Source organism: Ambystoma mexicanum, chromosome 10, assembly GCF_040938575.1.
Source record: "Ambystoma mexicanum isolate Mex_15411 chromosome 10, UKY_AmexF1_1, whole genome shotgun sequence".
Classification (NCBI taxonomy): Eukaryota; Metazoa; Chordata; class Amphibia; order Caudata; family Ambystomatidae; genus Ambystoma; species Ambystoma mexicanum.
Genome location: NC_090932.1, coordinates 1,012,911,931 through 1,012,935,574, shown reverse-complemented (window position 1 = coordinate 1,012,935,574; position 23,644 = coordinate 1,012,911,931). Strand labels below are relative to the sequence as shown.

The following is a 23,644-nucleotide window of genomic DNA, read 5'->3' as shown; positions in this document are numbered from 1 at the left end:
GGTAATGGGCCGATAATGGCCCATTCGCGGGTGCCGGGCTGGTAGCGAGTTTGGCGGTAGCCTTGCCCTTAATATCGGCACAGCTACCGCCAAACTCGTAATGAGGCCGAATGACTTCCATGATCTCCCACCACTGCAATGGCTGGCTGGAGCTTGCGGTAGTCATAGTCCAAAATATCTGGAGAGCCAAGGGTTGCAAACCGCTGGTCTATAGAATGTTGATAGTTTTGTCGCAACTTTATATGTGATACAGCTAACACCCTTTTTTCGATAGCTGAGAAAAGACTCTGTATTCAAGGTTTTGGAGAAAAATAGGGTGATGGGACCAGAGGGTGTCCTCAACAGTAACTTCATGTTAAGAAATGCTTGTTTAAGACTGTGTCCTCAAACTGTATATCTAAATCAAGTGTGCCTGGTCATTGCGGAGTAGGAGCTGATGGTTTGACATGACCAGTTCACGAGACTGTCTCCTTTGCGTTCCTCCAGGATCCTCAAGAAAGTTCCGCCTGAAAGCCATCCAGTCCAGCAAGGCCTGCTCCGTGCTCTCCATGTACACGTGCATGGTGCCCATCGACTCCAGGACCAAGGAACTGCTGCCAGGTGCAATAGACGTGCGGAACGCAGGTAGGAGCAGCTCCTGCATGGCATTATTACAGCAGGAATCACTACTGTAAAACTGTATGCATGTCCACGCAACACAGTGGTGGGGCCATGTGCACAGGACATGAAGGATGAAGTCACTGCTGGATTAATACATCTACTCCGGTTGCCCTAGTGAAGGTAACTCATTCAAGCTTCGCAACTATGGCTGGAATTCTGGACAAATACTGAGGCGTAAGTTGGGCCTGAGCCTCGCCTGCCTCATGCAGACTTCTGGGACTCCAAACTCTCTGCCATGATTATAGTCCTTTGTGCCAGGTGTCATCTGAGGTTCACAAAGCAATATTTAGCAAAAAACATAGAGAATGCATGTTAGAAAGAGGAGGACCCTGGTCCAGTCCTGTGATAAATAGTGCAGCCCTTACTAGTCACCCAAGTGTCATGCCCGCCTATTTATATATGGCAATATTATTGGTGGGGATAATATTACCTGATACCAGTGGCATGCCTGCATATTTATATATGGCAATATTATTGGTGGGGATAATATTACCTGACACCAGTGGCATGCCTGCATATTTATATATGGCAATATTATTGGTGGGGATAATATTACCTGATACCAGTGGCATGCCTGCATATTTATATATGGCAATATTATTGGTGGGGATAATGTTACCTGATACCAGTGGCATGCCTGCATATTTATATATGGCAATATTATTGGTGGGGATAATGTTACCTGATACCAGTGGCATGCCTGCATATTTATATATGGCAATATTATTGGTGGGGATAATATTACCCGACACCAGTGGCATGCCTGCATATTTATATATGGCAATATTATTGGTGGGGATAATATTACCTGATACCAGTGGCATGCCTGCATATTTTACTCCCAGCTCAGCTTAGTCCACCTCAGGGCCGTACCTAGGCCACAAGGCCCGCTAGGTAACCAATGCTGCGGGCTGCCTGGTGTAAAAGTAAAAGTTTCTTTCATTTCTGCCCCAGGAGCACTCCTAGTCCCCACTCTGCTAATGTTCATGGTCATTGATTTCTAGAGCACAGCATTCGCCTGTGGCTAAAATATCTCAATCACAGGGGTAACAGACGAAGCGTAAAGTCCTAGGTTTCTTCCCAAACACATTTGCTAAGAGGCTTGTTTTGAAGTAGTGGCATGCATAGCCGAAAGGTATCTGCTGAGTGCAGGGTGTGTTGTAGGGCGGAGAGCCGAAATCTGTCAACGATAAAGTTGGGGAAACAGACCGACCATAAATTACATTCAAGTATATTCTCCCACTGTAAGGCGCACAGGGCTCCCGTGGTTGAGGCAGATGCGGTTGGTTGCAGAGGACTTTTGCCACTTCTGGCCGTGCCATTGTTTCTCTTGCAATGGTGTATTATATGGTTGCCAGGGTCTGTACTCTTCAGCATTTAAAGGGCCGTCCTCAGTGGGCCACCATGGTCTGTAGTCTACTGTTGTATGTGTAATAGCCTCCCGTTGAGGGTACTGGAGGGTACCATCGTCTGTACTCTGCGGGCCGCATGGGTCTTTATCCATGGCTACAGGCTGCCAGGGCAGCTACTGAAGGGGCCCTCACGACCAATGTTATTCCAACGACTATTGTATCTCGTTGATGGGTGGTCATGGCTTGCACTCTATGGTCAAGCCAAGTCTTGGCTCTGTGGGCACCCGCGCTCTCTGCCCCATGGGCAGCCATTGTTGGTACTCTATGACCTGCCATTGCTTCTGCCTCCGATCATGGGTGGTCATGATCATTCTCCACTACCCCAATCGGGTCCTAGTCCTAGTCAAGCCTTAGGGACCCCCTCGCCTGTCCATCCGTCATTTAACACACGCGATTGTCCCTCCTCACTTTCTTATTGTTGCTTGTACTTTTGCAGGTCATCAGTTCGGCCATCACAGAGGGTCTCACTCTGGAAGTAGACGACACCGGAGTTATTCTGCAGGACTGGGTCGGAGGCAAGATTGCGAGGGACCAGATGAGGCCTTGATCTCAACAGGTACATGTCTGTCTTTGCTTGAGCTTTGCAAGGGTTTCCACTGTGCTTGTGTCTCATCGTGGATTCTTAGAAATGAGCTATTCAGATTCGGCACTGACTTGCAATAGGGAATAATACTCAAACCTCACTCTTTGAGGTCGAGCACTGCATGAGTTCAAATAGATTGGCATGCAAATAGTCCCCAAAGAGTAGCATTGTTTACACATTAGATGGCACAATTGAGAGAGCCTTTTGCCTCTCTGGATGTAAACCTCGGGGAAATAAACACAGGAATATGGGGCATTTCCTGCTTAGGAATGGATGGCCCTGGGAACTGGGGAAGGGGTGCAGAGCCTTTCCAGTCCAGGACCGTATACTATGAGGAATGGGAGACCGGGATACAGAGCCTTTCACCTGCAGGACCGCATGCCATGGGAGAATAGGGTGCAAGGCCATCTCCAGTTATGTATAACTTGGTGGATGGTAGACCTGGGTACAGAGCCTTTCGCCTGCAGGACCACATACCTCTGGAGGATAGTAGACGGGACTGGAGAGCCCTTCAACTCCAGGACGATACCTCTGGGGAAATAGCACAAGAATAAGGGGCATTTCTCGTCTAGGACTGGGTCTATACCTTAGGGGATGAGAGACTGGGATACAGAGCCTTTCACCTGCAGGACCGCATACCTTGGGGGATGGGAGACCGAGATACAGAGCCTTTCACCTGCAGGAACGCATACCCTGGGGGATGGGAGACCAGGATGCAGAGCCTTTCACCTTCAGGACTGCATACCTTGGGGGAAGGGAGACCGGGATACAGAGCCTTTCACCTGCAGGACCGCATACCTTGGGCGATGGGAGACAGAGAAACAAAGCCTTTCACCTGCAGGACCGCATACCTTGGTGGATGGGAGACCGGGATACAGTGCCTTTCACCTGCAGGACCGCATACCTTGGTGGATGGGAGACCGAGATACAGAGCCTTTCACCTGCAGGAACGCATACCTTGGGGGATGGGAGACCAGGATACAGAGCCTTTCACCTGCAGGACCGCATACCTTGGGGGATGGGAGACCGAGATACAGAGCCTTTCACCTGCAGGAACGCATACCTTGGGGGATGGGAGACCGAGATACAGAGCCTTTCACCTGCAGGAACGCATACCTTGGGGGATGGGAGACCAGGATACAGAGCCTTTCACCTGCAGGACTGCATACCTTGGGGGATGGGAGACTGAGATACAGAGCCTTTCACCTGCAGGAACGCATACCTTGGGGGATGGGAGACTGTGATACAGACCTTTTCACCTGCATGACCGCATACCTTGGTGGATGGGAGACCGGGATACGAGCCTTTTACGTGCAGGACTGCATACCCTGGGGGATGGGAGACTAGGACACAGAGCCTTTCACCTGCAGGACCGCATACCTTGGGGGATGGGAGACCAGGATGCAGAGCCTTTCACCTTCAGGACTGCATACCTTGGGGGAAGGGAGACCGGGATACAGAGCCTTTCACCTGCAGGACCGCATACCTTGGGCGATGGGAGACAGAGAAACAAAGCCTTTCACCTGCAGGACCGCATACCTTGGTGGATGGGAGACCGGGATACAGTGCCTTTCACCTGCAGGACCGCATACCTTGGTGGATGGGAGACCGGGATACATAGCCTTTTTTCATGCAGGACCGCATACCTTGGAGGATGGGAGACTGGGATGCAGAGCCTTTCACCTGCAGGACCGCATACCTTGGAGGATGGGAGACTGGGATACAGAGCCTTTCACCCGCAGGACCACATACCTTGGAGGATGGGAGACCGGGATACAGAGCCTTTCACCTGCAGGACTGCATACCTTGGTGGATGGGAGACCGGGATACAGAGCCTTTTACGCGCAGGACCGCAGACCCTGGGGGATGGGATACATGGCTAAAGAGCCTTTCGCCTGCAGGTTCGCATACCTTGTGGTTTGGGAAAAAGGGTTACAAAGACGTCCAACTGTAGGCCTGTCTGGCTTTGGGGAAGGGGAGATAGGGCTACAGAGTCCTTGACCTCCAGGACTATGCATTGGTGGATAGGATACAGCAGAACAGAGCCTCTCCAGTAGAGGACCATGTACCATAAGAGGTGGGAGATATGGGTACAGAGACTTTCACTCACAGGACCGCATTCCTTTGGGTACGGGGCACAGGGGCACATATACTTACAACTGCAGGATTGTCTGGCTTTGAGCTAGGGGGAAATAGGGGCTCAGAGCCTTTCACCTCCAGGACTGTATAACTTGGGGGAAAGGAGACGGCTGTGAACCTTTTCAACGTCAGGACTGTATCTCGTGGGAGATGGGAGGCAGGGATGCCGGGACTTTGACATCCAGGGCTATCAGACTCGGGGTGATAGGGACAAGAGTCCAAAACATTGAGCTGCTTAGATTGCAGGGGTCTTGCATTAGTCAAAGCGATGATCCGGAGCCTCGCACCTTGAGGGCAGGGTGGACTCAGGCTTAGGGTGGAGGGACATATTCCCATCTAGGTCTTGATCTCTTAGCGTGCTGCCACCAGGACATTGCGGATCTCACTGAAAGCCCAGGTGAAAAGACGGGCAGTGGTGCCCAGAGCTCACTGCCCAGGAGACCTGATGCCTCAGATGGTTGGCACAGACCTAGACAAAAAGGGGAGAGCCTCTAGCATTAGGGACGAGATGGCTCGGGTGAAAAGACGGGCAGTGGGGCCCAGAGCTCTCCACCCAGGAGACCGGATGCCTCAGATGGTTGGCACAGACATAGACAAGGGAAGAGCCTCAAACATCAGGGACGAGATGGCTCAAAGGTGTGACACAGGAATGTAAGTTTGGGAATATGGCCTATACAAATGGTTAAACGTTTGCTTATGTCTAAAGATATGGGGATAGCAATGGTCAGAGGCCAAAAGTGATACCGAATAAACACCTCCTCCATTCCTTCAGTCAGACAAAGCATCACCCTCCCCATCACTTCCGCTCACATCCTGCAGTGCCCTGCTGGGCTTTGTCTATCTGACAGGTTTTTGGCCAGAGAAATGGCATGTCATGTGATATTAACATACAGTAGACGTTCTCTTTTTATAAAAATGCCTACATGGCAACATCGCATCTCTTTTCAGACATAACATGACATGAATCTATTTCTGGCAAGTTTAAACCATGATGGTCGTCCTTCAAACTCGTATGTGAAGTTAAATCTCAGTTCACCTGGAACGCTTCACCCTAATGCATGAAGAAACACATAGGAGCTTCTTGGTGCAATAAACGTGTCCACAATGTTCAAATGGAATTAAAACGGTGAACAGAAAACACCATGTCCATGTTTGGTTATGGTACAGTTTTCAGGTCGAACTTAAGGCTATGAAGATCTGATGCCCATTACAAGGATGAGGGAGTTAGCCCTTTGACCACCAGAGTAGATTTTTTTTCCTCGAGGGCAAAGCCAACTTTTAAGACAAGCTCCTTCTGGCATTATGCCAGAAACTAGTCTTAAATTTGCTAAATGAGATTAGTGCTGAAACGTGCAACTTCTTTTAGCCTTCGCTAGGACAAATCTGTGTAGAAGCACTATTTAGACTCCCAGGAGGGCTAGTGTGAATGTACGAGATGAGGGATGCAGAGAATTTATGTGTAGAAGTGATTGTTGGAAGGTTTAGAATTAATCTTACCCTCTGGCATTGCTGCTCTTTTGTTTTGCTTTAATCAACCAGAGTGGGACGGGTGTGCCCAGACATGGGTCGCATGCCCGCTGGGCATACAGAGTCAAGCTACTTCTCACTGATAATGCCCAATGAGGCCAAAACACATCTGGGGATGCTGGTGGTCTTGTGCAGAAGGGATGTGATCTAGCAGTTGGTGCTGGACTGCCTTTTTGGAGTGGGAGCAAGCCTGATTTGCATATGGTTTTTCTCCTTTCTGTAATGGTCTGGAGGGTTGCCCAGAGCGATGACAGATATTGAGAATAATTCTAAACCTTCCAGCCATAAACTCTTTTTTTTGGTCAAGGCCCAAACACCACATCCTAACTTCCCACAATCAGTGGCGGCCCCTAATTTATGCGTGGGGGTACTGCCACCCGCAGAGTGCAGAAAAAAGTGGTGTTCAATCATCTGTTTTTGTACAGTAAGATTATTTAAGCGCAGCGTGGTGACAATGTGTTCTAAATAAATAATGATCTCTTGCTCTGCTCATGGCTGGCTGGGTCTGACCACAGGGGCGCGTCCCATTTCACACAGTTTTCTTTACTTTATATATATTGCATGCAGCTCGTAGCTTCACACACTCTACGTATATCAGGGAAGCGACAACAAGCCACTTTCTCTATAGCTGATTAATTTGGGAAAATACGAGAGTAATTACAAAAGTCCAAGGACAAACTAAACACCAAATTAAATGGCTCAATTTGGATTCATTAAAACCAAACATTTATGATCCGATCCTTCCTGAATTCGAGTGGCTCCTATTAATGGATCCCAGAAAAGGAGATATTCGCTCTGCATATGATAATTTGATCAGATCAATACAACCGTTTGTGACTAAGCCCAGCAAGAAGAGAACTAAGCGCATGATATGTTGCAATACCTGGTTTGACGAGGACTGTAAAATAGCTAAACTTGACATCCAGAACTACTTGAAAAAACATCAGGCCCCAGATAGAATGGAATTGAGGTGTTTGAGGGCAAACTATAAGTCCTTAATAAAGACTAAAAAAGAAAATCATGTCCACCGAGAATGGGACAAAATGCAGGAAGCTTCAAAGTCCGGGGATATTTCCAAATGTTTGAAAATAGTGGGATTAAAGAAGGGTGTGGTAATGCTATAGCTGTTAATATAAGCCCTAGTACCTGGAAACAACATTTCCAGAATCTTTATGGCCAGGAAATGCGATCAGATACCCAGAGTATTGCAATACAGGACTATGATAGAATGCATTCCACAGTTTCAATCCAAATTGTACTACGGGAGGTTTATAATGCTATCTGCTCGCAGAGGTGGGGAAATGCCCCCAGACCGGACCTTTTACTGATTGATGTAGTGAAGGACGAACCAACCATATGGGCACTGATGTTATGGCACCTGTTTAGCATATTTCTTGATTCTAATAAAGTACCCCCATCCTGGCAAAATACGATAATAGTTCCAATTTATAAAAAGGGAGGGAGGATCCAGGGAACTTTAGGCCGATCACCCTACTGGATGGGGTGGGGAAAATATTTGTCAGATTCATCTATGAGCGCCTCCAGGAGTGGGTGGTTAAGGAAAATGTGGTAGACCACCTTCAGGCAGGGTTTCGCCCTAAAATAAGTACCATGATCAGGCGTTCCCGTCTGCACGTGGTCCAGAAATACACAGCCCTGAGAAACATGAAGGTATATTCCGTGTTCATTGATCTCAGGACCGCTTTTGATTCTGTGGCACGAGAGTTCTTGTGGTCAATTCTGATAAAGAGGGGGATATCAGTGGACCTTTTACGAATCATAATGGAACTCTGTTCTAATAACAGCGCATCAGTGAGATGGGGGCTAGGGGTAAGCTAAAGGAACCTTTTGAGGTGACTAAGGGTGTGAGAAAAGGATGTGTCCTCACCCCCCTATTGTTCCTATTGTACTTTGACAAAATAATATGCCATACAAGATAGAAATGTTTGGACCAGACGAAATTAGGCTAGGAAGCCGTACCAAGGCTGCTTTTTGCAGATGGCACTATCTTTTTATCTACATCTGCGAAGGGGATTGTGATCACTCTTGAAGCCTTTGTGGAGAAATGCTCGGTGTTGCATCTTCAAATTACCATAAGTAAAACAAAATAATATGTTTTTCACCCAAAATTCAAAAAATGTATGAAACTCAATTTGAACATCAAAGGTTCTCCCGTTGAACAAGTGCAATGTTACCATTAGCTGGGCATAAGATTTAATGACCATGGTAGTTGCACATCGCAGATGCTCAAATCAAGTCCAATGCTAGAAAAACATGGGGGGTTATTGGGAGGCTTTTCTTTGCTCACGGTCAGGGTGCTATCTCTCCGGCTATTGCAATGTATGCTGCACAGGTCAAATCTGCTGCTCTCTATGGGGCAGAGATCTTGAGCCATTTGACCAGTGAAAAATTGGTGTTGTTGTAAAGAGCATTTTTGAAAAGGCTACTTGGGCTATCGACAGCATGTCCGGGCAGCCCGGTATATTTAGAACTTTGTTTAAGGCAAATTCAGAGTGATGTCACTCTCAGACCGGCATTCTACTGGCTCAGACTATGGTCAATCCCTGAACTCACAACATATCGCGCGGCACTGATACACATGATGAATATTGAGGGTAGTAGATCCTTACCTTGGCTGATGCACATTAAAAAACTTGGCTGGGAATGAATTTGGAAGATCTGTGGCACAACCCACAAGGAATAACCTTGGGAGAAGTGGATAAAGTCACGAGAATTTCACAGTTAACAACGGAGGATGAACTGGTTAACTCTTGTAAGGAGCTGGCCATGGGACCCATGTACCTGGCCGATAAATCGGCCTTGGGATTCAAGGAATATTTCGATCTGGTTAAACCCTGGCTTGAACGCTCTCTGTACCTAAAATACAGGTTCTCCCAATTGAATTTGGCATATCGTACTAAAAGGTGGGAGACCACTGGCGCTGACTTATGCTTGGTATGTGGCTCAGCTAAATAATCTATAAATCGCTTCCTGCTCTTTTGTCATGGCTACCGTGTGGCCAGGTGCAGGTATTTAGAAATGATATGCAACACACACAGGTACACACCAAACAAGTGATGCCCTTCTGCTTTTTATGGGTAGATATAAATGTAGTGTTCTTTGTAGCAAGTTATATCCACCAAGCATGGCGCATAAGAGCAAGAGCACTAAAAACTGGAGGATTTGTGATCTAGAACGCTACTATTGTAAATCGCACTTAAGAAGGAAAAAAGTGACTATCCCTTTTACTATGCGTGCAACACACTTGATTTAAGATTTTAATTTAAGTAATGCCATGTGCACTTTATTGCGGTGTTTGCCCTACCATGAAGCTGCTAATGTACCTGGGATTCACCTTTTCTTGCAATGATTTGCACATTTTGTAAAAAGGTTGACATGATTGTTTATTGTGCACTATGATGTAAGGTCTTATTTGGTTTTAGAGCTTCTTGTATCTTATTTACTCTCTGCATAAAATGATGGCATTTTAAGCAGCTAACACGATGTATGAATTGCTGTTTTATGAATTGTATCAATCTTTTAACATTGTGCCATAATGGGTTCTTTTTTTGGTAAATGACATAATTGTCGAATAAAAGCCATATGACTGACTAACTAACTTTACGTATATCAGTTCAAACTGTTCTGGTTAATGTAGCAGTCTGGCAGAGTGTAAGAGCGGTGGCCCAGGCCCGCAGTGATCTGCTCATCAGACTGTCTGCATAGTAACTGAATTTCACAGTTTTCATTGGCTGTTTGCCAGCCAAGGAAATTCATGGTCACGAGTGTGAGGGGGTGGGGAGGTGATGGGCACATGTGCGCAGCGCCACCTTCTCACTTCACTAGCAGTGTTGCCAACCTAGCGACTTTCTCGCTATATTTAGCGAGAAAGTACGCCCCCCTAGCGACTTTTTTATAAAAAAGCGGCTAGCGAGAAATCTAGCTACTTTTTTCAATTGGTTTGGAGACTTGCTCATTTATGCAAGTTTCCAAACCAATTGAAAAAAGTGCTGTAATTCGCCCGTTTTCTAACGGGAGTAATGTAAAAACACACAAATAACTTAAAAGGGAGGTGTTAAAAGGGGAGGGGGCCACAGTAAAACACACTTATAACTTAAAAGGGAGGTGTTAAAAGGGGAGGGGGCCACAGTAAAAGCCATAAATCGCAGTAGGAAAGGGGAGGTAATTATGTAAATTGGGCAGTGACGTCATCTAGCTACTTCTGGCGACTTCTAGGGGAGCCAATAGCTACTTTCTTCACTGAGGAGTTGGCAACACTGTTCACTAGTGGTTGCACAGGGTGCGGTTGTCCTCCTCTACTGTAGTGGATACTAGCAGCAGAGCCTGAGCCAGACTGCCAGTGCCAAGTGTGGTGTGCAGCCTAGTTGCCTTGCCTTGAGTTGTGTTGCCCTGGCCCACCCGTCCCGAATCCGACAGTCCACTCCACTCGACTCCCACAACAGTAACCTAAGTAAAGTACTGTGTGTGTCTGGGGATGAGAGCAGGCTGCCACTAAGGAGGAATGGCACCGCGGGGAACCGAAGGAAGCAAGTGGCCGATCAGTGCTAAAGTAGCCAGCAGGTGGGAGGAATAAAACTAAAAGCAAGCTGCTTAGTTTTATTCCCCCCAGGGCGGACAAACCGCAGACGCTTGTTTTGTTTGGAAGCACTGGTGGACTGTTTGGAATGTTCGGGACTAGGGTCGGGTGATTGGTGCAGTCATGGATATGGCACAAATAGTAGTTTGCTGCGCTCCATTTGTAAAATGTTTTCTTCGGCCGCCATTGAGGGAGGACCTACAAAGCATTGGTGGCAGGACGGGTGACAGGGGGTGTCTTAATCCAGCACCAATGGCAGCTTTACAGATGTGTCCGCAGCACCAGTGACAATGACACTTCCCAGCAGAACTACTGCAAAGCAATGAATGGGGCAATGCTAGTAACCTGGCAGCAGCGGCAGCGTCCCGTGCTGTTTACAAAAAATGTGCTGCCCCCCACCCCCCGTGCGTCCTTGGTCAATGGGTGAGGGGCGGGTGGGAGAGCCCATTTTTTTCTAACTTGTTTTTTCTAACTCCCTGCTCCGGCGCCTGGCAGGGAGTTAATCACTGGAATAGGGCGCTCATGCTGATGCATGAGCGCCCTATTCCTATGAAAACCGCCTGGCTACCGCATTGAAGCCGGGAGGTAGTCATCTGAATAGGTTGCTGATGCTTTGCATCAGCACCCTTTTGTTATTAAATGTGCCCTGCCGCCGCAGGCGCATTTAATAACAAAAGGCCTCCTGCCGCGCCTTCTGACACTACGCCAGCCCAGGGGAGCCCTTTAAAGACTCCACTGCTCTGGCGTGGCGAGGGGCCTTGGGGGGGTTATGGCTTTTTCAGTTCTTTTCTCAAAGTTATGATGTTCAATACGTGCTTTGGTAGCACGTATGTTGAACATCATAACTTTGAAAGCACTACTTTCTATGGCAATTAACTTGGCAAAAATACACGGCCAGTAGCTTCAAAAGCGTCAATGGTAAACATACCAATTCGGGGTGGGCGATCCTCATCATGGGAGGGTTCGAATCAGATGGGTTTGAATGAGCTGTAAACAGCTGAACCCCCCCTTACAGGCCTATTTCGATACTCGGCTGAGGTGGCGGAGCTGCTTTTGGGCAATGCGCAGGGTCTCACAAAGCGGGGCAGGGTAACCAGTGCCCCATGGCTGGCTAGGCAGGGGAGAGGGGGAGCAGCAGCCCAAAAAATGGGCCAGCACTTCCCCCTCTCTTCCATAATACTACAAAGGCGAGCACAGTCCCCGCACAAGGAAACACAGAGGGAGGGGCAGGGTGTTAATCAACACCCTGCCCCACCCACACAGGGAGACGAAACAACAGGGCCCACTAAAGGCAGGAAGTGGGCGGGGGAGCTAAGCTCAGGCACCATAAGGTGCAATTAGCTGTCAGCAGATGCTGGCCGGGGGCTGGCACCACAGCCCCCAACACACAGAATGACCCAAGGGACAGCCCTTGGGTCCTATATAATGGCTGCTGCAGCCAAAGACAAATCAGTTTGTGGACCCTGCATGGGGACCCGAACCAAAGAGTACTCTGTTCACTCAGAGTCTCGTCTTCTTTTTGGGGGCTCGCTGTTCACTCAGCGTCCTCCACTCTTTTCTTCTGCTTTACTCTGAAAACAAATTCCACTGCAACCGCAGAGCCTTTGCTAACTTTCATTGAGCATTGTACTGTTCGAAAATCAAGCTGTCCCGGGAAACGGCAAAATTGACGAACAAAGAGAGTCTCATAGGAACTCAGAACACACCAGTGGGCAGCCGTGGGTACGGCTTACGAGCAGTAGAATTCAAAGCATCCCCGACACAGGTGGCGTTTTTCTGTTTTCACCTTATCAAGTAAGTGAACTCCCGCGTCGGGCTGCGAGGCAAAGAGAAAAGCTTCAGGCCAGTGCGTTTTTAAATAAACATCACTTTGGCACCAAGACAAAGAGTGAGCGACAGAAAAGCAAACTCGCGTTTCAGTTTTCAGCACTCGTAAAATGTGTATTTGTGGATTTAAGGATTTGTAAAAGGCACCTTAAAGCTAATTTGAAATATCCATCGGCATTATGTTAACATACAGTGTGAAACCAATTTTGAAAAAATACATGCATAAATTGATATGACCTGCATTTTCGAGCACCCTCTTGCAAGGCGGCCGAAGTAAACTGCATGCATGGAAATGACCTGTTTGTTTGTAAGCGTTTCCCTCATCCTGCTCTAAGGCGCAATTATATTATATTAGCATGCTTTAAGCAAACTCTCCCACATAAAAAGCACACCTCAGCGCATGTGCAAAGCAGGCAATCAGAGGCTGAGAACATTTTTAAGGAAATAAAGTAACATTTTAGCCTTTGTCGTCATTTTTAAAAAATTACCGAGCTGTAATTTAAGGAGCATGCAAAAGCACAGTCAAAACAATATAAACAAACATCTGCGCAAAGAACATAGAGGCAAGCTATACATGAAGCATCAACAAAATACGTCGCACGTGCGAGGCAAATGAAAGGTTTCTTAAACATCCCGAAGGCTGCCTCACAAAAGCAATAAGCTGCAGCCGCCGAACCCGCTCCGGCTTTTCCAGCTACGAGGAACGAAAGTAGCACTTGTTTATTTAAAGTCAATGCAGCCGGCCAAGTGGCACAGCGAGTAGAGCGCTCCCCTTAACATCCGTACAGTACTTGCTAACGCAGTCTCGAATCCCGTCAGGGCCAAACTCAGCAGTTCATCCTTCCTAGGTCAATAAGTGAGCACCACACACCGTGGGTAATAATAAGTAGCGCTCAGATACCCGAGTTTTCGTAGCGCTATATAAATGCCAAATTATTATTGAGTGGAGCTAAACGGTGCATTGTCTATTTTGGAAGCTGCCGTCACAAAACGGAACGACAATTACATCAGATAGCATACTTTACGGACATGACTGGTGTTTATTTAAATAGCGTCCGCATACAACTAATCAGCAAATAACAGAGGGCAGCATATTTTCACAAGGCCATGTATCATGAGCCCAGGCACCAACAATTTAGTGTCAAAAGCTAGAGACGACAAAGAACTGTGCGGATAGCTCACCAGCCGGGCTGACAGCACAGTGAGTAGAGCGCCGGCAGGGACACCGGAGCTGGGCCTGCTGAAGGAGCTGAGAATCCCGGCAGGGCCAAACCCAGCCCCCCACCCCCACTGGGAATAAGACAAACGCAGGAACAATAGCTTCCAAATACCACAACCACACAGTGCAAGCATTAAAAATATAAATCCCGGGTTATGCAGGAGAGCCAAGGTGCCCAAACTGAATGGTCATTTTCTTTTCCCGTTTAGGCAGAGCGAAACAAGGGGCAAATAAAATTGACAAAGTAGTCATACCTTGCCAGGCTACAGGGTAACAAAGATGAAGCCCACGTAAAGACAATTTTAACACTCTGCACAAAGAACTGAGACCCTGAAGCTCTCCAGACACAACATCAACCAGTTGCCCAAAACGGGCAACAACATAACAATTCTACCCACACACCGTGGGTAATAATGAGCAGCGCTCGGATATCAGAAGGTTCGTAGCGCTATATAAATGCCATATCAGGTAACCAGTCATGAGACAAAGGGTAACAAGAACTCAGTACCCGGATACGGGGTACAACAAGGCGTGAACATGCCACCCAAAACAGGGGAAGGCCACGAACAGCAAGCAACAAGCTAAATTACCACAAAAACTTGCACAAGCACTACAAATCAAGGTAAACATCCATGGGCGAGTTATAGCTCCAGCGCAGTACCCTGATTAGGGGCACAACAGGCGTGAAGCATGCCACCCAACAACAGGGGAGGCCAAGGACAGCACACAATAAACCATATTCCCAACAAACAAAACTGTTTCTCCTCCAACTAAAAACAGCTACCCAAAATGGAGCGAGCCAAATATTTCTGTATACGCAGAATAGACATGGAACCCTGAAAGAAGGTCAGCTTGAAACAAAGGCCTCAAGAAGGAGAACCCGTTGAATGGGATCGCCAGCTAAATACAGCTATCCAAAGATGCAGCTGGCCAAATATTTCCGTATTCGCGGAACAAACACAGAACCCTGAAACAGGGTCAGCCTGAAACAAAGGCCACAAGAAAGAGAACCCGATGAAAGGGATCGCCAACTAAATACGGCTATCCAAAAAATGGAGCTAGCCACATATTTCTGTATACGCAGAATAAACACAGAACCCTGAAACGGGGTCCAAAACAACACACAACTAAGAAGAACCTGTACTCAGGGGACCCAGTTGCAACAACACTACTGATGTAGTGCAACAGATTCAGAACACGGAAGCATCCAGGACATCGGGGGCCAGCGGTGAGATGCCAGGTGAAGAGGGGACACCAAAGCCACACAGCAAGGTAAGTAAGATAGCACCGACACAGGGCACCATAGGACACAGATCCCACACACCTTCCAATGGCACAATCAGCCAGGGCCCCGAAAGTCACACACATGCAGGCAGACCAACGTTGAGCCAGCCCCACAAACAGTTCAAAGAATTGTAACAAACAGCTAGGACGGTCAGACAACCTAACAATCAGGTACCACAGCAAGCAGAGCGCCTGGCAGCCACAACTCGCATAGAGGGTGGTCCCAGAGTTCAGTCCAGTTCATACCAAACACAGCCCAACAGACCCCAAACATCAAAAGATGTACGGTCCAACATGGAAAACCCGCACAGAAAAGCAGAGCCGGCCCAGTTAGCACAACCACCGGCACACCTCAGGGGCGATAATAAATACACAGAGCCATAGTGAGAGCAGAACGATTATGCCAAAACCCAGAAACCAATGCAACAACAAGGGAGAAAGGTTCCAGACCATCAAGACCCTCCGCAACATGGAGGTAGTACCCAAGCGGATGACCAGTTTCGCCAGTGGTTCGAGGTGGCCAAGATTGGAACAGCGCAGCATCAACACAGGTGACAGATCAGACAAACACAAATTAGGGGCCAGAATAAAAACCCCAGGTTTGCCGCTAAGGGCAGCCTCAGTAACAGATAGAAGAGATATCCCCTAAACATAACCGCACCCTCCAACACGGTCAGCGAGTCAGATAGCGCAACAAGTAGAGCATGCACCCTGACATCAGGGCTGGGCCTGCTGAAACAGGGCGAACCCCGGCAGGGCCAAACTCAGCCTTTCAATTTTTTCTCAGATCGAGAAAAGAACACCACACACCGTGGGAAAGTAGCAGCTCTCAGATACCTAAGGGTCTGTAGGGCCGCATTAGTAACAAAAACAAAACATGTGATGCACATGTGTCCAGAACAGAATAGAGAAGAAAATCAAGAAAGGTAGCGGAACATACAATAAATATGGTATATTTTTTAAAAGAAAGGCCATTAACACACAGCAAGTCAGTTCGACAGACACCAAGATGTTTGAGAACTGGATCACAGCCTACCAGGCAGCAAAAACAACGGAGGAAAATACAAGCAAGAAACAGAAGAAGACAAAAAACCAACAACCGAAGCCGGGGGCTACAAGTAGCACTGAACCCAAAACGGGCTCTACAAAAATAATAAGCAAAGAGGTTTAAACACCGCACAACACAACCGGCCAGCGCCAGAAGGCCGGGGCCAGGGTGGTACAAACAGCACCGAACCTGAAAACAGGTACAACAAAAAAATTAAGATGCAGTGGGGAACAAACACCACACAACACAACAGGCCAACGCCAGAAGGCCAGGGTCAGGGTGCTACAAACAGCATCGAACCTGAAACCAGGTTCAACAAATAATTAAGATGCAGTGGGGAACAAAACACCACATAGCACAACAGACCAATGCCAGAAGGCCGGGGCCAAGGTGTTACAAACAGCACCGAACCTGAAAACAGGTTCAACAAGAAAAAATGAAAAAAATAAAAGAAATTAAGATGCAGTGGGGAACAAACATCATATAGCACAACAGGCCAACGCCGGAAGGGCGGGGCCAGGGTGCTACAAACAGCACCGAACCTGAAACAGGTTCAACATTTTTAATAAGCAGTGCAGAATAATCACCGCTCAGCACAACAGGCCAACGCCAGAAGGCCTGGACCAAGCACCGAACCCGCTAACAGTTTCAACATAATTAACAAGCAGTGCGGAATAAACACTGCAGAGCACAACAGGCCAAACGCCCGGGGCAGGGGCCTGTGTGCTACAATGTAGCACGGAACCGGAAAACAGAAAATTAAGAACTAATGGGGGGAAAAGGTGCCTGGGTGGACAAACACCACACAGCACAGATGAGCAGGCCAACCCCGCAAAGGGCCAGGGCCTGCGCTTTCTATAATGTATAAATAACTTAATAATGTTATAAGATCAGCAATCAGGCCAACGCCACAAAGGGCCGGGGCCACGCTTCTAGACGCCCAAAACTACAAAGTTTTGTTAAAATAGACAAACACAAGGGCCGGGGACAGAATGCAGCTAAACTACAGATTAATTTAAACTGTTAGATTCTATGAACAAACATTAGACAACAGGGGAACCTATCCTTGATTGTTCCACCAAAAAGAGGAGCAAACTTAGAGCAGCCTTACAAAGGGAAACCAGAGGCCAGCATGCAATGCCGCCCCACACAAGCCAAAAACCCCTACAGGGGTCAGCACCAGGCGCGTCAAAAGAAATAGCCTAATTTAAATGGGAACAGAATATGCAGCCAGGGAAAAAACAACCAACAACTTTTGGGGGAAGCCTGGACAGCCGGTAACCCATCCAGGTTGTGGCGGCACGGACCAGAGGGGGTAACCTTGGGACCCGATGCCCAAAAGTACTACATGTTATGGTTACTGTAATTATGATTATGTTTTGTTATGACCATAACTGTGCAATAAACTCTCACGGCCTTTTATTGCCAACACCTACCCAATGTCTTGCGTACTACCTGGGGGGCAGCGAATAAGCATGGGGACCGGGCTCAGTGTCACCCAGGACATGTTACCTTCCTGAAGGCATATGGGTCCACTGGTTATGGGCAATGCGCAGGGTCTCACAAAGCAGGGCAGGGGCAGTGCCCCATGGCTGGCTAGGCAGGGGAGAGGGGGAGCAGCAGCCCAACAAATTGGCCAGCACTTCCCCCTCTCCTCCATAATACTACAAAGGCGAGCACAGTCGCCGCACCACGAAACACAGAGGGAGGGGCAGGGTGTTGTGTTAATCAACACCCTGCCCCACCCACACAGGGAGACGAAACAACAGGGCCCACTAAAGGCAGGAAGTGGGCGGGGGAGCTAGGCTCAGGCACCATAAGGTGCAATTAGCTGTCAGCTGCTCCACAACATTCGTTCGTTCCATACACTTGTTCGCTCTCCACACACTCGTTCACTCTCCACACGTTTGTTCGCTCTCCACAAGTTCGTTCGCTCTCCACACACTTGTTCGCTCTCCACACTCGTCCGCTCTCCACACACTCGTCCGCTCTCTGTAGCCTTGTTCGTTCTCTGCACCCTCGTTCGCTCTCCGTACCCTCGTTCGCTCTCCACACCCTCGTTCGCTCTCCACACCCTTGTTCGTTCTCCACACCCTCGTTCGCTCTCCACACCCTCGTTCGCTCTCCACACCCTCGTTCGCTCTCCGCACGCTCGGCCGCTCTCCGTACACTCGGCCGCTCTCCGCACACCCGGCCGCTCACTGCACTAATCCGCTCTCCGCACACTCAGCCGGTCTCCGCACACTCAGCCGCTCTCCACTCACAGCCGCTCTCCACTCTCAGCCACTCTCCACTCTCAGCCGCTCTCCACTCTCAGCCGCTCTCCACTCTCAGCCGCTCTCCACTCTCAGCCGCTTTCCACACTCGGCCGCTCTCCACACTCGGCCGCTCCCACGCTCCTTCGCTCTCCACGCTCCTTCGCTCTCCACGCTCCTTAGCTCTCCACGCTCCTTCGCTCTCCACGACCATATGACCATAACTGTGCAATAAAATCCCACGGCCTTTTATTGCCAACACCTGCCCAATGTCTTGCGTACTACCTGGGGGGCAGCGAATAAGCATGGGGAGCGGGCTCAGTGTCACCCAGGACATGTTACCTTCCTGAAGGCATATGGGTCCACTGGTTACTTCCATCACTGCAGAGCAAGGCCTGCTTGTATATAAGGATACGAGACTCGCGGAATTCCCACTTTTAGCCTGCGTCTGTATGGGCAGCGTTGCCTGAGCAGTTGGAAAACAGGGTCAGATTCTCGGGGCCAGCTGCATGCAGCAGAACAAGATAAAACACGCGGCACAATGTCCAGGCACGTTCTGGCATCTTTACATTACTGAAAACAGACAGATGGGGAATAAAGTGCGCACTGACTCATGGCAGCTGTGAGTGTACGTATGAAGTGGGGTGGACGGTGCGAGGGAGGGCATGGTACTCTGATGTGGAACGCCACTGCCTTAAGTTACTGACATTTCCCCGAAAAATAGGCACCCGTGCTGGGTTCTTATAAAAACACCGCCCACAGCAGAGAATTGTCACTGTTTCCTACCTTGCATTAAATATCTGTTAACATGGGCAGTCGGGCACTGCTCGCCCCCCACCTGGCAAGTTACATAACATTGCGTTGTAGCCCACCTCGGCTAAATACCTGAGGCCCGACCAATTTTTCCTCATTTTGGCATAACAAGGCCGCACTTTATTTTAAACGTTTCACACTATCGCTTCAAAGCAAACAATAATACATTACTTCAATCGCAGACGATCGGCAGCACCTTTCTGTTTCCACATTCCTCGGCACCCCCTTTCACCTTTCTCTGTTCCTTCATTTATTCCCAGTCAGCTCTCTTTTACTTCTCCATTCCTTTACAGCACACCTAGGCCAGCACTCCCCGAACCTCCCAGAGCCTCTCGGTCTGGGCAAAACACATTGGCAGCCGCCGCTGATGGGCTGCAGGGAGTGGCGTTATGATTTTCTCTTCCACCAGCCCAAGATGGAAGCTGCCGACCACGTTTCCCTCTGCTTGGGGACGTGTTGCTCCTTACTTCTACACCGAGCAGCCGTGTGGTCTCCGCCACATATGCTACACTCATGCCTGAACTTACAATTGGCTCCCTACGTGCAATTCCCTTTTTCGAATTTCCAGCAGGAGGTGTCCTTCCCAGATCTGTTGTCCCTAGGTCAGGCACCACACCCGCCCTGAAGGGGGCGCCTTCCTCTCTCGTCATTTTGATAAGTCTCATCCCCCCATTCTGAGTATTGACTCCTGCCTGGCCGCTGCCCCCCCGCCGGCATGCTCTTGTGCCCATTGCTAGATATCATCTCATGGATATATCCTGACACATCCTCTTCGTCCGTGCTCTGAAACATCTGCATCTTCAACCTGAAGCCCTCAACGTATCTTAGCCAAGCGCCCCCCCCCATACTCCTCATGTGCCTCGTGGATGCACTGCTCGTATGTGATGAGCGCTGCTGCGTCACCAGGTACTTCTCCACCATGATAAAGGTGTACCTCCTAGAGGCATAAAGCCAATTCACATATCCCTCCTGTCATCCTCCTTCTTGGCCTTCTTTACTATGTCCAGCCCCACCTGCTCTAGCTCCAGCAAAGCAAATATGTCGAGGAACACCTTGCTCCATATTTTCTCCTTAAATTCCAATAGTAGGTGCAACACTAGGCCCGCAGCCCCTGTGGTCAGGGGTGTGCGCCCTGCTCCCCTCTTGACCCCCACCACTGAGGCGAGCATGTCTACTACCCTGTGGGTCCCCTGGTTGCCCATCTGTTCGGACCCCCATACATCCCCGGAAAGCCCAAAGCTAGGGGGCCGACTACCTCCTTATTACCCTGCCTCCCCTACTTAGCTCCAGAGCTGCGCACCTCCCCAGCCGCAACTGACTGGGCACCGCTGCACTCCTCGCTTACGCCCCCCTGTCTGCAATGGTTACATCGTATGCCCCTATCACAGCCTGCTTTGCTCCCCCAGCGCTATGTTCGTGCCTGCACCTCATAGATGCCCCGGCAGGAATTCATACTTTCAGCCCGCCGGTTACCATGCAAATCATTCAGCACTCTTTCTACGTGCATCTGAACCATCTTTGCAATCCTCTCACCCAATGGGTCCTGGCCTGCTTCTGCCGCTAAGGCCCTTAGCGGCTTCTACACCCTGGCTTGCGCCTGCTACTTCTGCTTCGGCGATTCCGTCTCCCAATTCACTTCTGCCACCTTATGCCTTGGTGCTTTGAGCCCCTTTGGGGCGGCCCCATGTGCTTTTATTGAGCGGCACTCCTTACCGTTAACACTGCATACTTGAAATAGCTAGAATGCATACGCTTTAATACATGCCACTGGTGAACTATAACACGATGCCATGTATTACAGTGGATGCAGTTATTTAAAGTATACAGTGTTGTTTTTAGTGCAATGTAATGGTAGTAGTTTTGTAAGAATCTCCTGGCTATAAGAATAATGCACCACCATTTGTACCTAAAACCTAATGCTTTTAGGTCATATTTGTGTGGGTTTGGACAGTAAATTGCACATTTTTAGAAAGCCCATGATGTAGGTTGGGCTCGCTCACTGCCCTCGCTCGTTTCCAAATTCACCCTGATAAATGTACACCCCACCAAATTTCAAAGTCACCAGCTGCCACTGCCCACAACACAAAACCCATAGCTGGTTTCCTGCTTCCCCATAAGACAAGACCCATGCCTGGCCTAGGGCTCCTCTTGACATAAGACCAATGCCTGGTGCCCCCCCCGCCTGCCCACCTCTGACAATACAAGATCAATACCTGCTGTCATGACCCCCAAGCACAGAGCACAAAACCAATACCCCGTGTCCTGTCTCTCCACTCCACACCACAAAACTCCTACCAAGCTCTGCATCCAGTCTCTCCATCACACCGCATGCGCAGCTGGGAAGAGGAAGCAGGCGGGCCAATACATCAGCTCCCTTCCTACGAGAAAAGGGCGCAGAGAGGAACACGTATTTTACAGACATGTCAAAGGGCCTCATTATAACTTTCGCGGTACAGGTTAACGGGCTCCGCTAATAGAGGCGGACCCGTTTAACCCGTCCCGCGAAATTATGAGGTCCCCTCGCGGGACCCGGTAAGGACGCCTGGTAAAACCAGTCGTTGTTACCGGGTCCCGCGAGGGGAAGAGGGAGCTAACAACGGCCCGTTCGTAACCGGCCCGTTGTTAGCTCCCTCTCCGTTTCCCATTGAGACCTATGGGGGTTCAGATGGGAATGGGGAAGGTCAGGGCCCGGGTTGCCAGAGGGAGGAATTACTGGGGCCTCCGTACTCGGAATGGCCCGGTAATTCCCCATTCTGGGAACCCGGTAAAGGAGCCCGGTTTGGCGGCAGCCATGGAGCTAACAGCTCCATGGGTCCGTACAGTTCTGTTCTGCTTCGTGAACGGCAGTTGCAAGCTCTCCCCTTGCCACTTTCTTACGTTTCAACAACCCTCCCGCCCTCCCTTCCCCCATTGGGTACTATTCAAACAGTCTGTGACTAAAGGAATGAATATCTATTTGCAACCGTGGGCCATGTTCTCATTGGTTCATAAGAAAGTTTGATGCTCCAGGGCGACCATGTAAGTCACCCCTGGCCTTTTCTTCCAATATATAAAAAAAAAAATCTTTTTTTTTAACATTTCATTCTGGGCTCTCACGCCTTCCAGGGATGCGGCCGCGCCCCACAGTTTGAAGATCTCTGCCTTAGAGTCACCTTAGGATACTGGGGAGTTTGGAGGTACTTTTTGATAGGACGACCACATGCCGTCATTGCCGTACTGCATGTGACATTTCCATAGTATAAAATGACTGCACTCCGTAGTCCAGTAATGTTGTCGATATACTTGAAAAGATTATCGGCGCATACACTGTGTGGTTCACAGCCTCAAACCACCCTAGAGCGTCTGTGTATTGGAACTTCATACAGAACTCCTCTGCAGGAGCAGTGTAGCACACACGTAGGGTGCATTCCCCTAAGCGTGAGCCACACTCTTCCTCTACACAGGAGTTCCGTAGGACATTCCAACAGTAGAGGTTTGCCCCATGTCAAAAATAGCGCAGACGGTTCATAACCGACCCTTCTGTGCATTGTGCATGCCCGTGTACAAAGGGAGTGACATGTTCACATTATCAGTTCCGTTTGGCGACTCACCTTCATCTTTGTGTCCAAAAGTGGAGGGAATGGGCTAAGGCACCCCTCATGTATGCAACAAGAGTTTTCTTGCATGTCATGTCACACTTTGGGTGGAAATATAATTATGGAGAAATTACTTTGTTTCTTAAGAGAATTCACAGGAATACACTGGCACTTTACGGGTTCATAACCTAGTCTACGACGCTGGATAAGCAATACTGAAAGAATCCACAGGCAAATATCGGCCCTCTGCGGGCTCATGCCACCGCCTAGCTTGCTGGATAAGCAATACTGAAAGAATCCACAGGCAAATATCGGCCCTCTGCGGGCTCATGCCCCCGCCTAGCTTGCTGGATAAGCAATACTGAAAGAATCCACAGGCAAATATCGGCCCTCTGCGGGCTCATGCCCCCGCCTAGCTTGCCGGATAAGCAATACTGAAAGAATCCACAGGCAAATATCGGCCCTCTGCGGGCTCATGCCCCCGCCTAGCTTGCCGGATAAGCAATACTGAAAGAATCCACAGGCAAATATCGGCCCTCTGCGGGCTCATACCCCCGCCTAGCTTGCCGGATAAGCAATACTGAAAGAATCCACAGGCAAATATCGGCCCTCTACGGGCTCATACCACCGCCTAGCTTGCCGGATAAGCAATACTGAAAGAATCCACAGGCAAACACAGGTTCACACGCAAACCTATCATGCTGG

The 23,644-nt window shown here is 49.0% G+C and overlaps 1 protein-coding gene across 4 annotated transcripts in view; it reads left to right on the top strand.

The window, feature by feature from the left end:
- VWA5B2 (von Willebrand factor A domain containing 5B2) overlaps window positions 1–23,644 on the top strand; it is a 967,193-nt gene that overhangs the window by 813,231 nt on the left and 130,318 nt on the right. For all 4 annotated transcript variants that reach the window (XM_069618816.1, XM_069618815.1, XM_069618818.1 and 1 more), the window contains 2 exons: window positions 487–624; window positions 2,509–2,628. In XM_069618816.1, coding sequence (XP_069474917.1) covers window positions 487–624; window positions 2,509–2,628 — 258 coding nt within the window. The remainder of the gene's footprint in view (window positions 1–486; window positions 625–2,508; window positions 2,629–23,644) is intronic.